Source organism: Argiope bruennichi, chromosome 11 (genome assembly GCF_947563725.1).
Source record: "Argiope bruennichi chromosome 11, qqArgBrue1.1, whole genome shotgun sequence".
NCBI lineage: Eukaryota > Metazoa > Arthropoda > Arachnida > Araneae > Araneidae > Argiope > Argiope bruennichi.
The window spans coordinates 58,943,754-58,958,303 of record NC_079161.1 but is presented as its reverse complement, the minus strand read 5'-3'; the positions used below and the strand labels follow the sequence as shown (position 1 = coordinate 58,958,303).

The 14,550-nt window shown below is 35.3% G+C and overlaps 2 protein-coding genes across 2 annotated transcripts; both read left to right on the top strand.

The window, feature by feature from the left end:
- Window positions 1-609: 609 nt before the first annotated feature.
- Window positions 610-3,804, top strand: LOC129956568 (uncharacterized). The gene has a single exon (XM_056068497.1). It carries the CDS (start codon window positions 610-612, stop codon window positions 3,802-3,804), a length of 3,195 nt encoding a protein of 1,064 aa, XP_055924472.1.
- A 579-nt stretch (window positions 3,805-4,383) lies between these two features.
- Window positions 4,384-5,901, top strand: LOC129956567 (uncharacterized). The gene has a single exon (XM_056068496.1). The coding sequence runs from the start codon at window positions 4,384-4,386 to the stop codon at window positions 5,899-5,901; it is 1,518 nt and encodes a 505-aa protein (XP_055924471.1).
- Window positions 5,902-14,550: the final 8,649 nt, after the last annotated feature.

The window sequence follows — 14,550 nt, the reverse complement described above, 5'->3', positions numbered from 1 at the left end:
TTAAGCTAATGATGTGGAGGTAATGGTGATTGGGCTGATGATGTGGAGCTGATGTTGGCTGAGTTGTAGTTGGCTGGGTTAAAGATTTTTAGGCTGCAGTGGGTTGCATTGGAGTAGGCGAGCTGAATTCGGTTAGACTGGTGAGGAGCTGACTTGGCTGGGTTAGAGCAGGAATGGTTGGTTTTAGGTTGGGTTGGAGCAGGGATGTCATGGGCTATGCAGGACTGAATGGAGTTGTCTGAGCTTGAGGATGCGCTGCGTTGGTGGTTGGAGTTTCCGGGCCTGGTGGAAGTCTTGTCGTGCAGGTGGTGAGATGGGTTTGTTACAGATTGTACATAGATGGCGCTCCCGCCTGTTGTTTATTTCCTGTTTGTAAATATCCACCCCCGAGAGCGGGGACTTGCGTGGCAGGCACGGACCTCAGCGGTTATGGAATTTACCCTGAGCTTTAAACTCTGTTGTTATTGTTAATAAAAAAATATCTAAAGGCACCGAGAGTTGGAATTTCTTCATTAAGCACCACCACTGACCACAGTTGCAACATGGTGCATCGGCCGGGAAATTAATCAAGATTGGATACGGGTAAGACCTTTGATATTTTATTTAAGCATGGATAAATTAACAAAGATAATAGAAAAGAGAAGCAGTGTTCGCAGCAGCGTCACTAAGCTACTAAAAAGAGCGCATGTAGCTCTGGAGGAAGAAAAAGAAAAAAGCGACTTAAATACTTTGGAAGAAATCCTTGAACTTTTAGGAACTAAAGAGGAAATTTTAAAACAATATAACCAAGAAGTAGAAGACCTTATTACCGATCCAGAAAAATTCAAATCGGAATTAAAAGGATCTGAAGAATATGAGGATAAAATATTAACAGTCAAAATTAAATTGAGGTGTCATCTAAAACAGGTCACCGTAAATACTTCTGCCCAGGAATCTAATTCGAGCCTAAACAAATCAATAAATGCAGTTTCGGCTCTTAAACTACCTAAATTAGAAATTCCACGTTTTTCTGGCGATACAAATTTCATGGAATTCCTTAATTGCTATAATAGTGCAATCGGATATAATGACTCCTTAACTAAAATAGAAAAATTTCAATACTTAAAATCGTTGCTTTCTCCCCCCGCGTACAACGTAGTTGCTGGATTTGAGTTAAATGAAAAGAATTATGATTCTTGTATTGAGCTTTTAAATCAACGCTATGGGCGTAAGGATTTCATCATAAATTCCTATATGTCTAGACTACTAAATTTAGAGCCCGTTAGAAATTCCTCCCATGTTAAAGGCTTGCGTAGATTGTATGACGACATTGAAATAAATATAAGAAATTTAAAATCTCTAGATGTTACGGAGGGATCTTATGGTCATTTGTTGAATCCTTTATTATTAAAATTATTGCCCCAAGATTTGGTTTTAGATTTTCATCGGAAGCGCAGTAAGGATAATAACTGTGAGGTTTCGGAAATTATGGATTTCTTAAGAAACGAAGTTGAATCGAGGGAAATTTGTGAGTCAATTATTAGTAACCCAAAAAGTTCTGAAACTCAACGCACCTTTTCTCCAAATTATAATAGGTATCAAAAAAATTATTTAAGGCCAAAAAATGTTTCGTCCGCAGCGGCATTGCATACCCAGGTAAAAGGTGTTTGTATATTTTGCGATTGCGTAAACGGTCATGATTCAACAAATTGTAAACTTTTGAATATCGAAGAAAAAATAAATAAACTTAAGGTTGAGGGTAGATGTTGGAACTGTTTTAAAAAAAATCATATGAGCAGATTCTGTAAATCAGGTATCGTGTGTAAAAAATGTTCTTCTAAATTTCACCATGAATCAGTATGTAGAAAAAATGATAACCCTCTTAGCAGTGTGAGAAACGTAGCTGGAAGGCAAACTGAAATCTCAAGTAATTCTCATAATTCGCCTTCGATGTTAAATAAAAATGTTGAAAATATTTCTGTATCGCATAGTAATGTTAATGCGAAAAATAAGGCCTTTTTACAAACTTGTTCGGTCTTTGCTAGTTCGGATAAAAGGTCGGTATTAACAAGTGCCATTTTGGATAGCGCTTCTCACAAGAGTTTTATCTCGGCTAAATTAGCTAAAGCGTTAAATCTCAAACCAATAAGATACGAAGAGCTTGCTATATATTCTTTTGGCCAAACTACGGCTCATAAAAAACGATATCCGGTCGTATGCTTGAAGCTTGAGAATAGGCATGATCGATCAAAATTTTATATGCTCGAAGCTCTGGTAATAGAAATAATTTCTAACTTGTCTTTAAATATTCCAGACGACTCTATTTTGAGCGAGTTGAAGACAAAAAACATACAACTTGCCGACTCATTTGACAAGGGGGTTCCGGTGGAAATTCTAGTGGGCAGTGACTCCTTTTGGGAAGTTGTTTATGACCAACGGGAAAGGGTCTGTCAGAACACCTGGGTCATAAATTCAGTCTTCGGGTGGCTAATAGGGGGTGTCGGTAAGAGGGACGATTCGACTGAAAGTTGCGAAAATGTTTGTTTGATAATGGATTCTTCCTCTATTTTGTTTGAGCTCAATAAATTTTGGGAGATAGAGGAATTTCCTAACGAAATACGAGGTCTTTCTGAGAGGGATGATCAATTAATTAAAACCTTCGAAAATAATTTGAAATTTAATGGAAAACGGTATGTTTGCAAATTAATGTGGAAAGATAATATGGGACCTCCAGTTGAATTGGATTCTAATTTTGAAGTTGCGGAAAGGCGCTTTAATTCAATGGAAAGGAAATTAAATAAAAATCCCGAAATTGCGGACCAGTACAAAAAAATTGTTAAGGATCAATTAGAATGCGATATTGTCGGAAAATGTGTTTATAAAGACACTCGGACGGGATATTATATGCCTCACAGAGCGGTTATCCGTGACGATAAAGCTACGACTCAAGTAAGAATAGTCTATGATTGTAGTAGTAAGGGAGGGGAAAATAAAAAATCTTTGAATGATTCACTTGAGACAGGAGTTAATCTTAATGCCAATTTATTGGATGTTACTCTTAAATTTCGGGAAAATCAAATTGCGTTTTGCGGAGATTTAGAAAAGGCATTTCTTATGATAGAGATTGCAGTGGAAGATAGAAAATATCTAAAATTTTTATGGTTTCCGGACGATACGGGCGACTCAAAGCAAGTATCTAATTTTAATCGTCTTCCCTTTGGCTTAACTACATCTCCCTTTGCTTTGGCTTGCGTTTTAAAATTTCATATAAGGAAATTTAGAGATAAATATCCTAAATGTTGTGAAATGTTAAATTCTCTATATGTCGATGACTTATATTATGGAGCAGATACCGCGCAGGATGCTTATCAGTTAACTTCTTCTGCTATAGATATATTACGCTCCGCCGGGTTTAATTTAAGGAAATTAAGAACTAATTGTGTCGAGCTAAATAAACTTTGGTTTGAGAATGGGTATAAAGAAAATACTGATCATGGGCAAGGATCGGGTTTCTTAGGATTGAATTGGGATACAATTGAGGACGAGATTAAGTGGAATTTAAAAGATGTTAGGAATTCCTTGGAATTTGGAATCACCAACGGAACTTCTAAAAGACATGTACTGAGAATAATCTCTCAAATTTTCGATCCTTGTGGACTAATCAGCCCTTTTGTAATCACAGTTAAAATTCTCATTCAAGAATTATGGAAAAGGAGCCTTGAATGGGATGAACAGCTACCACAGGATTTGGAAGAAAAACGGAACACTTGGTGCTCTGAACTCTCTGCTATAGATAACTTGCGGATTGAACGTTTACGAAATTAAGAACGAATGACATTTCACTCCACATCTTCTGTGACGCCAATCCTAAAGCCTATGGGGCTGTGGCGTATTTCCGATACATCACCGAAGAAGGAAGTGCTAAGGTGAGCTTTATTATGTCTAAAAGTAAGGTTGCTCCTTTGAAAACCTTAACCCTTGCGAGATTGGAACTGATGGCAGCACTCATCGGTGCTCGCTTAGCGAAATACTTGCAGGACACCTTTCCATCTTTAACTAAAAGAGTTTATTTATGGAGTGACTCGAAAATTGTTATCCATTGGGTGAAGGGATCGGCAAAAATATGGAAACCCTTTGTGTGTAACAGAGTAACTCAGGTGCAGTTACTTACTTCTCCGCCCTGTTGGAACCATTGTAGTGGATCGGAAAACCCTGCTGATTTAACTACGAGAGGGGAATCGGCGAAAGCATTTCTCTCAAGTTCTCTTTGGTGGACGGGACCTGAGTGGCTGTCTCGGCCGGTACATTCGTGGCCTGTGCAGTGTTCGTCAAATTCTCTCTGATTCCATTTGTGATAAAGAAATATTTTCCTCAGAGCGGCGGAGAACTGAAACCGTCAACACAATGGTTGTTACTACCAATGTTGATGACTGTATTTCAAGCTGTATTAACATTGATAAATACAACAATCTTCGAAAACTTTTGCGTGTTACAGCTTTTGTGAAAAGGTTTATGAACAATTCTAAACCTCGTTCTTTAAAATTTAGTGGACCTCTTAGTGCTTTCGAACTTCAGGAAGCCTTACATTCTTGGATCAAGGCTACTCAAATAAAATATTTCGGAGCTGAAATTCACCAGCTTCTTTCTAAGAGTGTCATCTCCAAGGACTCGTGCGTATATAATCTGAGTCCTGAACTCGATGAAAATAATCTGCTGCAATTGAAGGGTCGTCTGCAGTTTTTTAGCGGTGACATGAGGGCGAAGCATTCTTGGCTTCTCCCATCCAACGATAAATTTGTAAAATTACTGATATTGGATGCTCATTTCAAAATGGGCCATTTAGGTGTTGAAGGTACCTTAACTCACTTGCGCGAACAATTCTGGATCATCAAAGGTAGACAATTTGTAAAAAAGGTATTGAATGACTGTCTCATATGTAGACGTTTTAAGGTAAAGACTGGAGAACAGGTGGTAGCTCCACTACCTCCTGACAGAATTCTAGAACATTCACCATTTGATGTATCTGGCGTAGACTTTGCAGGACCTTTTTTTGTGAATGACTCTAATGATAAGTGTTATATGATAATATTTACTTGTGCTGTAGTAAGAGCTGTTCATTTAGAATTAGTTAATAATATGAGTACTGATTCATTTTTATTAGCTTTTAGGAGATTTATTTCTCGTAGAGGTTTGTGTTCTGTAATTTACTCTGATAATGCTAAAACATTTAAAAAGGCAAATTCTGAATTAAGTAAATGGTGGAAATATATTAATAATCCTGAAGTTAAAAATGTATTTGCCTCCAAAGGTATTGTTTGGAAATTTATTGTTGAGAGGAGTCCATGGTGGGGAGGGTTTTGGGAAAGGCAGATACGTACAATTAAAACTTGTTTAAAGAAGATTATTGGCAAATCAAGTCTTTCTTTTAAGGAATTAGAAACCATTTTTTTAGAAATTGAAGCTATTGTTAATTCTAGGCCTATCACGTATCTGTACAATGAACCTTCCGAACCTTCACCACTCACTCCTTCTCATTTTCTAATTGGGAAAAGATTAGCATCTTTACCAGTAATACAATCTAAAATTGAGGAATTAAATGTAAATAGAGATTCTTTAACAAAAAGGATTAAATATCAACAAACAATTTTGAATCATTTTTGGAATAGGTGGAGAAAGGAATATTTGCTTAATTTGAGATCAGCTTATATCTCTCCACAGCCAGGTAAGATTTGTTCATTTAAGGTAAATGATGTCGTTTTAATTAATGATGAGCGTTATCCAAGGAATATGTGGATGATAGGAAGAATTTTGGAGTTGTGTCCAGGGCGAGACGGACAAGTTCGTTCTCTTCTCATCAAAACTCCCAAAGGAAACATAAAACGCTCAGTTCAACTTGTTTGCAATTTAGAGATAAATCCTTAAATATATATGTTTAGTTAATAATTGTATTGTTTGTATATGGTATTGAAATTTAATTCATAAATTTTCATTAATCGGAAGAATATTTTATATTATTGTAATGTTATGATTTATGCATTTCTATTTTTCATCTTGTTTATGATTATATTTGTAATATGGAAAATGAACTTATGTAAGTTCAGGTGGGGAGTGTTACAGATTGTACATAGATGGCGCTCCCGCCTGTTGTTTATTTCCTGTTTGTAAATATCCACCCCCGAGAACGGGGACTTGCGTGGCAGGCACGGACCTCAGCGGTTATGGAATTTACCCTGAGCTTTAAACTCTGTTGTTATTGTTAATAAAAAAATATCTAAAGGCACCGAGAGTTGGAATTTCTTCATTAAGCACCACCACTGACCACAGTTGCAACAGGGTTTTCCGATGTTATAGGAGTGGCGGTCAGTATCTGAACAGCTGTGACTCTTCATGCAGGAATTGAACCATTTTTCTGATCTTGGCCCTGCTGAGAGAGTTATCTGCTACCCTGGAGAACCAGACCTGTTGAAGGTTAGCTGATGGTTTCGTTAGGTGATAAGATGTAGTTAAAATGCATTCTGTTGCGTAATGGAGCAACCATAAGGCTGAATGACCAGACCGCCGCAACAGCAACACTGGCGGGAACTGTGGTTGAGTCCTAAGGGCCATCACCGGCCACGGTACAGCCCTTCCCGAAGGAAGTACGTCCCGTCATCGATGGAAGGAGTCAGATCCCCCACCAATTTGTGTACCCTCCATGATGACCAGATCCAACCACTATGCCGAAAGCATCTCATCCTCATTCCGAGGTACCCACGGGAGTTATTCTTCTAGGGCGTTACAAGTTTGTTCACATTGTATACTCAGTGCTTTAACCGAATCTATTTTGGTTTCCCAATGAGTGTTGCAAAGTTTTTTCCAAACAATAAACGAAATAAAGTGACAAATAGAACACTCATGCTCTTGAATTACATTTGACAGCTACCTTCAATTATTATAGCCACCTATAAGTGGCATTTGTAGTATTAAACTTGAATATAGTTCATTTCCTCTAGTTTTGGAAAATAGTATACAACAAAAGCAAAAAAACCGAGTTTTGAGTTTTTGAATACATTAAGCAGCTGCGAAACTGAGTTTCACCATTTGCCATTTTTCTTGAAATATTACGTAGCGAAACATGTTCTACCATCAGCATTTTTCGCAAAACTTCCTTTGTGTTGTTGTACAGGTCCGGTTTTAGCACAGCATTCTAAAATAATAGGTTGCTTCTTGGCCATAAACCTGAATGGCTTATATTCATTTGATCATACTTTCGTAATTTTTCAATTTTTCGTCATTATTTTCTGATTCTATCATATTTTTATAAACATACGGTTCTTCAACGAATTTCAGTTTCTACATCCCCATTGCAAGATTGAGTAGTTTGTGCGCGAGCTTTCTTCTTCAGTTGAATCATGAATTGTAACTTCTGGAAGTCGAAGCGATTTCATTGCCAGCATTACTTCGTAGACAAAACATATCCACTTACGACTTCTTGAAATGAAGCTTTTCTTCTTTTTTTTTCCTGCCAATTTCCTTTTCTGATACCCCTAGAGATATTTTCTTGCCATGTACATGATTAAGTCTAACAATATTAAACATATCATAGCATGAATTTTCAAAATACTATATGCCATCTAATTTAGTAGGTGAAGTAAATGACCGTAAATCAACTGACCTCATGTTACACACTTGCACTAGACTGCAATATATATGTAAATTTCTTATAATTCCAAACCCGTCGATTTTTTCAGTTAAATTTCTTCCTTCCTTCTTTCCATTCCACGATTACTGTTCAGAATATTATTTTAGTTCTTGATCATGTTGGGGGGCCCCCTCAATCCCGGGGCCTCGGTGCATAACATTCGCCGCACCCACAGATGGCCGACTCAGGCCGCATGGTAGGTATCTCGCAAATAAATCGCACGATAGATTCAATATAAATACTTTATTCCCCCAAAAGTTAATTTTTCGTAATTATCGTATACGCCAATGCCATGTAAGGCATTCCCTCTGGTTTGAAGTTTAAAATGATGCAAAATTTTTTTAAAAAATTCTTGAGGAGAAATGTCAAAATTTGGATTAATTTTTAATTAAAATTATCGAAAGAACCTTTTTAAATAGAGCATCTACTATCCGAGAACTAACTATGTACCTGATTTGGTACCTCTAGGGGGAATGGCCTGCTTTATGGAGCACTTAAAAAGACTTTTGTCTCATAGATGTGGAATCAGGCAATTTGCAAACAATAGCTAGCCAATAAATTTTTATCATATTAAAATACTTTATGTTTTCAGATACGATTCATTCAAAGTCCATTTAATGATGCAAATGTTTCACCACACGTTACGATTTCTGCCTAAAAAAAGCCATAAAACCAACAATAATTTGCTTATGGTTAAGACTAAGAACTAGTACTAAGAGTTTTTTCCTCCTAACACTAAGTACCTTTAACAGAATTCATTAACCCAAAATTGTGCAGAATAAATTAAATCTACGAAAAATTAACACTCAAACTCAAATATAATTAATTTTTTTCCCAGAGATAATACACTCCAAGGAGTTCTAGTAAAGTCTCGAATCGCTATAACTATTTTTTCTTCACTTTATTTCCAACAGAGCTTCCACCGCTGAATGAGGCAGATAAAGGTCATAAAAACGGTCCTCTAATTAAAACGAATCCTCCACATTCATCTATGCAATCGAAAGACTCGATCCACCGTGTCTTCTGAATTAATAAACATCCCAGAGGTCCCTAGGGGCATCTTATAGATAATGATGTCTCTCTTCACTTCAATTCGAGGTTCTGTGTGGGAAAAAAAAATTATTTCTTTAATAAAGCTTCCATATGTTTTAGATAGATTCGGAGTGGGTAAATGATAGGGGTAGAAAGAAGGGAAAAAAAATTCCATATCCCCTTTTAGCCGCAAGCGATTCACTTAACGATTTATAATTTCTTACTTTCGGACAAAAGGCGTTTCATCCTTTTTTAAAAATGTCAGGAGACGCGTAGGGTTAAAAATCGTTTGCTTGTTTTATTCTTTCCGCGCTAGCTGTGGAGCCACCGGCAATTTTTCGTTTGGAGATTTCGATGCAAACTCCTGGCAGGTGCTTTAGGCACAAGTAATTGATAATGCGCAATTAATAAAAATAAAAAAAATGAGAAATAAAACGAAAAAAAAAGAAGATAAATCTCCCATTCGAGATTTTTGTCGTAAGTGTAAACTTATCTTTTTTTTTTTTAATTTTTTGATGTTTCTCTGTATTTGTATTATTATTTTTTTTCTTCTTTTGGAAACTGATTTTAATTTAGAATTCTTTGTGTTGCGAGAATAGAAAATATTCTTTCATTTAGTTTTCTTTTTGTTGCGGATGAAGTTGTATTTTTCTTCTTCAAAGAGTGATGAAATGCGAGAAACTCGTAAAGATAAACTAATGTTTTTAGGAAAAAAAAGTCGATTTTTAAGAAAAGAATGGCGTATGTTATATTCAATAAAAATTCACAAAAGGTAACTGAAAGCACAATTTGAATCTGTCTGCCAGCGAATCTTAAAGTAATTTTAAATGTATTATCTATAACAGATGTAATAGAAAAACATAATTATTCCGAATTTCTAGATTTGAATTAAATTATATAGAGATGTTTTGGCAAAATTCATTTCAAAGATCTCGTGACAGATTATCTTGAACGACCTCAGGTATTAAAAGGTATTTATTAAAAAGTAATATGTTGGTAAAAGACTTTTTTAATTTTTATTTATTTTTAATTTATCCTTGCTTTAAAATTCTTTTTTCGAAAGCTTTTTACCTTATCAATAGTTCCTTTCTTCAGTTCATGGTTTTTCTTTCGTTGTATTTATATGAAAGAAAAAAAAACTAATTTTCCTCTCTTTTCATATTAAAAATAGTATTCCTTGTAATATTAACCTTCAAGTAACAAAATATTAATGTGCCGGCTACCTGGCATAGCAGTAGCGCGTCTTCCCCGTAATCTGGGCGTCACAGATTCGAGTCCCGGTTTGGGCATGGTTGTTCTTCCGTTGTTCTATCTGTGAGATGTGTGAATGTGCCCTCCTGTAAAAAGGGGTTGTGCAAGCGAATGAGTGATGCGTGAGTAGCAAAGTCGTACTCTTGGCCCTAGTTGGCGCTACTATAAAAACAAGAGACGCTCCCCCTCAGGCTTAAATCGCTGTCTTCGATAGAGCGGGCTTGTCCGTGGCAAGTACCATAAGACACAACAACAATATTAACGTTTGGCGGGAATTTAGCGTTTTTACTGAGTCATGTGATCCTTATAGAATGTTTTAGCGATTAATCACTGGGCTCAGGTTAATAGTATCCAAAAATCGAACATGTGTTTTAGATGCATTTTTTCCATCCAATTAAATCAAAAATTTGGGAAATATATACACTTATAGTCATTTAAACTACATTTATAGAAACAAAATCATACACCAAATTTGATATATTTCATTCCGTCTTTGATTTATCGCGTTTACATTTTTATAAAACAGCAGAGCAATAGGGTGGTAAATCCTAAAAAATAATTTTAAATAATGGTACATTCGATAGATGTCTATACTACAAATGTTAATTCTGTATATCGAATTTTATTGATTTATCTCTCTCCGTTTTGTAGTTATCGTTTAAAATTATATTCGTATAGCCGGACAGACAGTCTTACTCCAAGCAGATTTTTGTTCAAAATTTGATAGAAATTTACGAATTTGGTATAAAGACCATTCTAAATTTCAGACGTCTGGATCAAAGCGTTTTTATGTTATCTTTGTCAAAGACAGACAGACAGAGACAGATGGACATTTTTCAAACTCAGAGTAGTCTAAGATATAGAGATTCGTCAAAATATCTAGTTCGAATTTGTTGTTCATGATTATATTATCTCTATACTCTCTCTTTTTTATATAAGTTATAGTAAAAAGAAAAAGGCTTTTCTGCCGGTGTCCTGGCATAGAGGTACATCGTCTTCCCTGAGATCTAAGCGTCTCGTGTTCGAGTCCCAGTTCAGGTATGGTTGTTCTTCTTCTGTGTTCCCTCTGTGAGGTATATGTATGTGCCCCCCTTAAAAAGGGGTTGTGCACGCGAATGTGACGTACGAAGTAGTTAAGGCGTACTCTTGGCCCTAGTTGGCGCTACTGTAAAAAAAAGAGACACTCACTAGGCTTAAATCACTGACAAATAACTATCAGCGGGCTTCTAAAGTGCCATGAGTCACACGTTATGCTGAAAACAGGTAAAATATTTGCTCTTGTCAAGTGTTGCCAGCAGCCTACCAGTGTAGTTTAAATACTGTCGCCTAAATGGGCGAGTTAATACTGGTTCCAGGCAAGTCTAGAATCAGACGTCGCAGACTAAAATACGTACACTAGTCATCAAAAACCATACATAGTAATCAAATACGAGTGTGAGACCTTGATGTGTTAGTACTTATAACAAACAAGCACGGGATCTGTCATCGCCAAAGATTAGCGACAGCATAGCAAACGTAATATAAAATAGTTCGCAAATATTGCCATGGGTCTTTGATGAGTTACCAAAGGTGCCGAGCTATTACAAAATTATAGTTTTGGAAATATATTAATTTTGATTACTTGATAATATTTTCAATAAAATAATTATAGCATAAAGCAAATGCATTAATCATAGTTATATTCACCAGTTCGGAATCTAATTGAAATCTAAATCTAGTAAGATGCCTACTCGAAAGTCAAATTCAGCTATTTTACATACAGTTTCTGCTTGTAAAACAGATACTGTATATTCAATAATAACTACAAAGTTATATTCAATAATAACTACAAAGAATGACCATCATAACTACATTCCATCTCAGCTCTAAATGCCGGGTGATTATAAAAAAGCCAGCCCCATATATGACACCGCAACTATCATAAATTTTACAGAAAACGTATCATATGAAAAACAATAATTAAACTCTAACATTTATGGTTACAGTGACAAAATTTTCAAATGGTTATACCAACATTTTTTTGGGGGGGGGAATGTATTCCCCATAGCAGAAAACAATAAATGCCGTTGAGATGATATTTGTTGCACAAAAATCATCAGCGATAAACATATTAAGATGAAAAGATATGATGAAAAGAGAAAATGATGAAAAGAGAAAACAAGCAATAACAGCAGAGAAGCAACAGAAAGCAAGACGTTTTATTGCGTTTCTGCTTGGCATACTTCAACCATAATGGCACTTTGTATGCTGCAGATGGTGCTTAGAACCAAAGCATGTATCATGAAGAAAGGAATCTGTTAAACTTCACCTTTGTGGCAGGCACACCACAATTGTTTTCTTTTTTCTTCTTAGTTTTTCTAGCGCTGGTGATTTTCGTACTACAGGTATCGTTTCAACACCATGTATTGTTTAGTTTATTGAGAACACATTTCAATAAAATTTGGTGTTACGATTTGAAAATTTTTGAAATTTTATCACTGTATTAGAGTTTAACTATTGCATTTCGCATGATTTATTAAACGCATGCCTCAAAGTACCTTCAACCAATATTTTATTCCATTTCTGTGAACAGTATGATTATTATGGTCTCATATATCGGGATAGTTATTTTATAATCACTCCGTAGTTCTAATTTAATCCCATTTGGGGGGGGGATTTTTTCCCCGTAAAAGCAATCTATGACATTCCTTATTACATGTTTTCATTCTGATTGGAAAGGGCTCCAACAGCGTTCAGTTAGTTTAGATGCTTTTATTCATAGTAAACTTAAGAGAAATTAGATCATTTTTTTATTTCTACATAGGATTGCATGACTTTGGTAATGATTAAAAAATAAAAATATACGGGAAACTTCAATATACGGGAATTGTAGCTAAATCTTTATTGGGATTCGAGATTCGTAGTTTCTTCTCTATTATTCGATTCCTGGATGGGAATTATGAAAGCGGACGTGCACAAATGAGAAATTGTATTTCAGCGAGAACTTTCTTTGTAATGCTGAATTACAAAGAAAGTAATTCCAGCGAGATCTCTCCGAATACTTTGAATTCATACAGTTACTAAATAATGTTAAGCTGCTTGAGTGTTGTCGATTTCTGCAAATGCTGCTTTTGTGTAGTTTCAACTCTGCTTTGCTACCTGTATTTTCTTTTTGAATAATGCATCATTACCCATTTTCTAGTTTGTTCGACTTTTCATTGTACACGCATTGTGATTTTGACCTATTGGGGATTATGGAAAATGTTGCTTTGAATCTCTTGTTATTCATGTATTATGAATTGTTGTAAATGTATTATGTATTCAGTAAATTAAAAAAAAAACGAATTAACTTAGGAACTTGAAATTAAAGAAAATAAGTTGAAGGGAGAGCTTTAGTTTCCAGTGGAACATTATAAAACATGCCTCGATGTACAATGCTATGACACTAAAATTTGGAGATTTGGGGGTCTATAATGCATGTACCATAATATCCTATAATATAATATATAATTACCTTAATATAGCATATTGTAAAATAGAATCTATAATTTCTCTGTATTTTGTCGTTTTGTTTTTGACTCTGCAACATATTGTCTTGATAATACGAATATATTAAATACTTCATATTTTGGCCTTAAACGCTGGTCATTCTCAATAATATCAAGATATTCTATACAATATCTGTTTTTATAAGTCGATAATAACATATAAATTTATTTAAATTTTAAGAAAATTATCCAAATTAACCAGTGTTTAACATGAAGCTTTTTTGAAATCAAGACTTTTAAGAATAAATTATATAAAAACGCTTCTCTATGTGTCTTTGTTCTAAATATTCATTGTAATGATTTGCTTTTGCACGGAAGGCAGTATACTGCTAAATTTCAACAGTCGGACGTCCGGACATTATCCCAGCAGTCTTATTAAAATCTATTATGGTAATTAGATGCTATTTATGGATATGCAACTTCTTAAATATGAGTTATGAGCATGCTTTCTAAAACATCATTGATGATTTAAAATCTTTTTCTTCATACGTGCCTCCCCAGGGTGGACGACCAGGAAGTAACTTAATTTCCACTGGCCATCTGTGCTTCGTTTCCGGGCAGAGGGTGCCACAATCTTCTGTCTTGGGAGTCACACTTTTCACTGGCATTCTCTTTAATCTTTCATTATCGTGCTTCCAAACTCCCCATGGCACTCACAGGCAGTGAAAGAAAGATATTTTATTTCATAAGTGATTGATATATGAGGCTCTTAGTTTATGGAGAGCGTTAAGTTCCTGTATGGATCTCGTGAGGATTGAATTAAGTGCACTTGATGGATGTCTTAGAGGCACCACCAGGGGGCGCTTTGAGATGTTTTAATTGGATCTCTGGATCTTTTTGGTGGCGTTTTAAACGTACTTTCACATCACGGAAATTGGTTCAGAATAATGACTTGTGTTATTAAGGAAATGTGAAATGTTCTTTTTCTTGAGGGTTGACATATGTAACTTAAAATTCAGGTATAGAACTTTCAAAAACTTTGTGAATTTACATTCCCATGTGGGGTATATATTTTAAGCTAATTATGCTTCACTTCTATTCAAAAATGAAATTAATTAAGAACTTCCTTTATTAACTCAA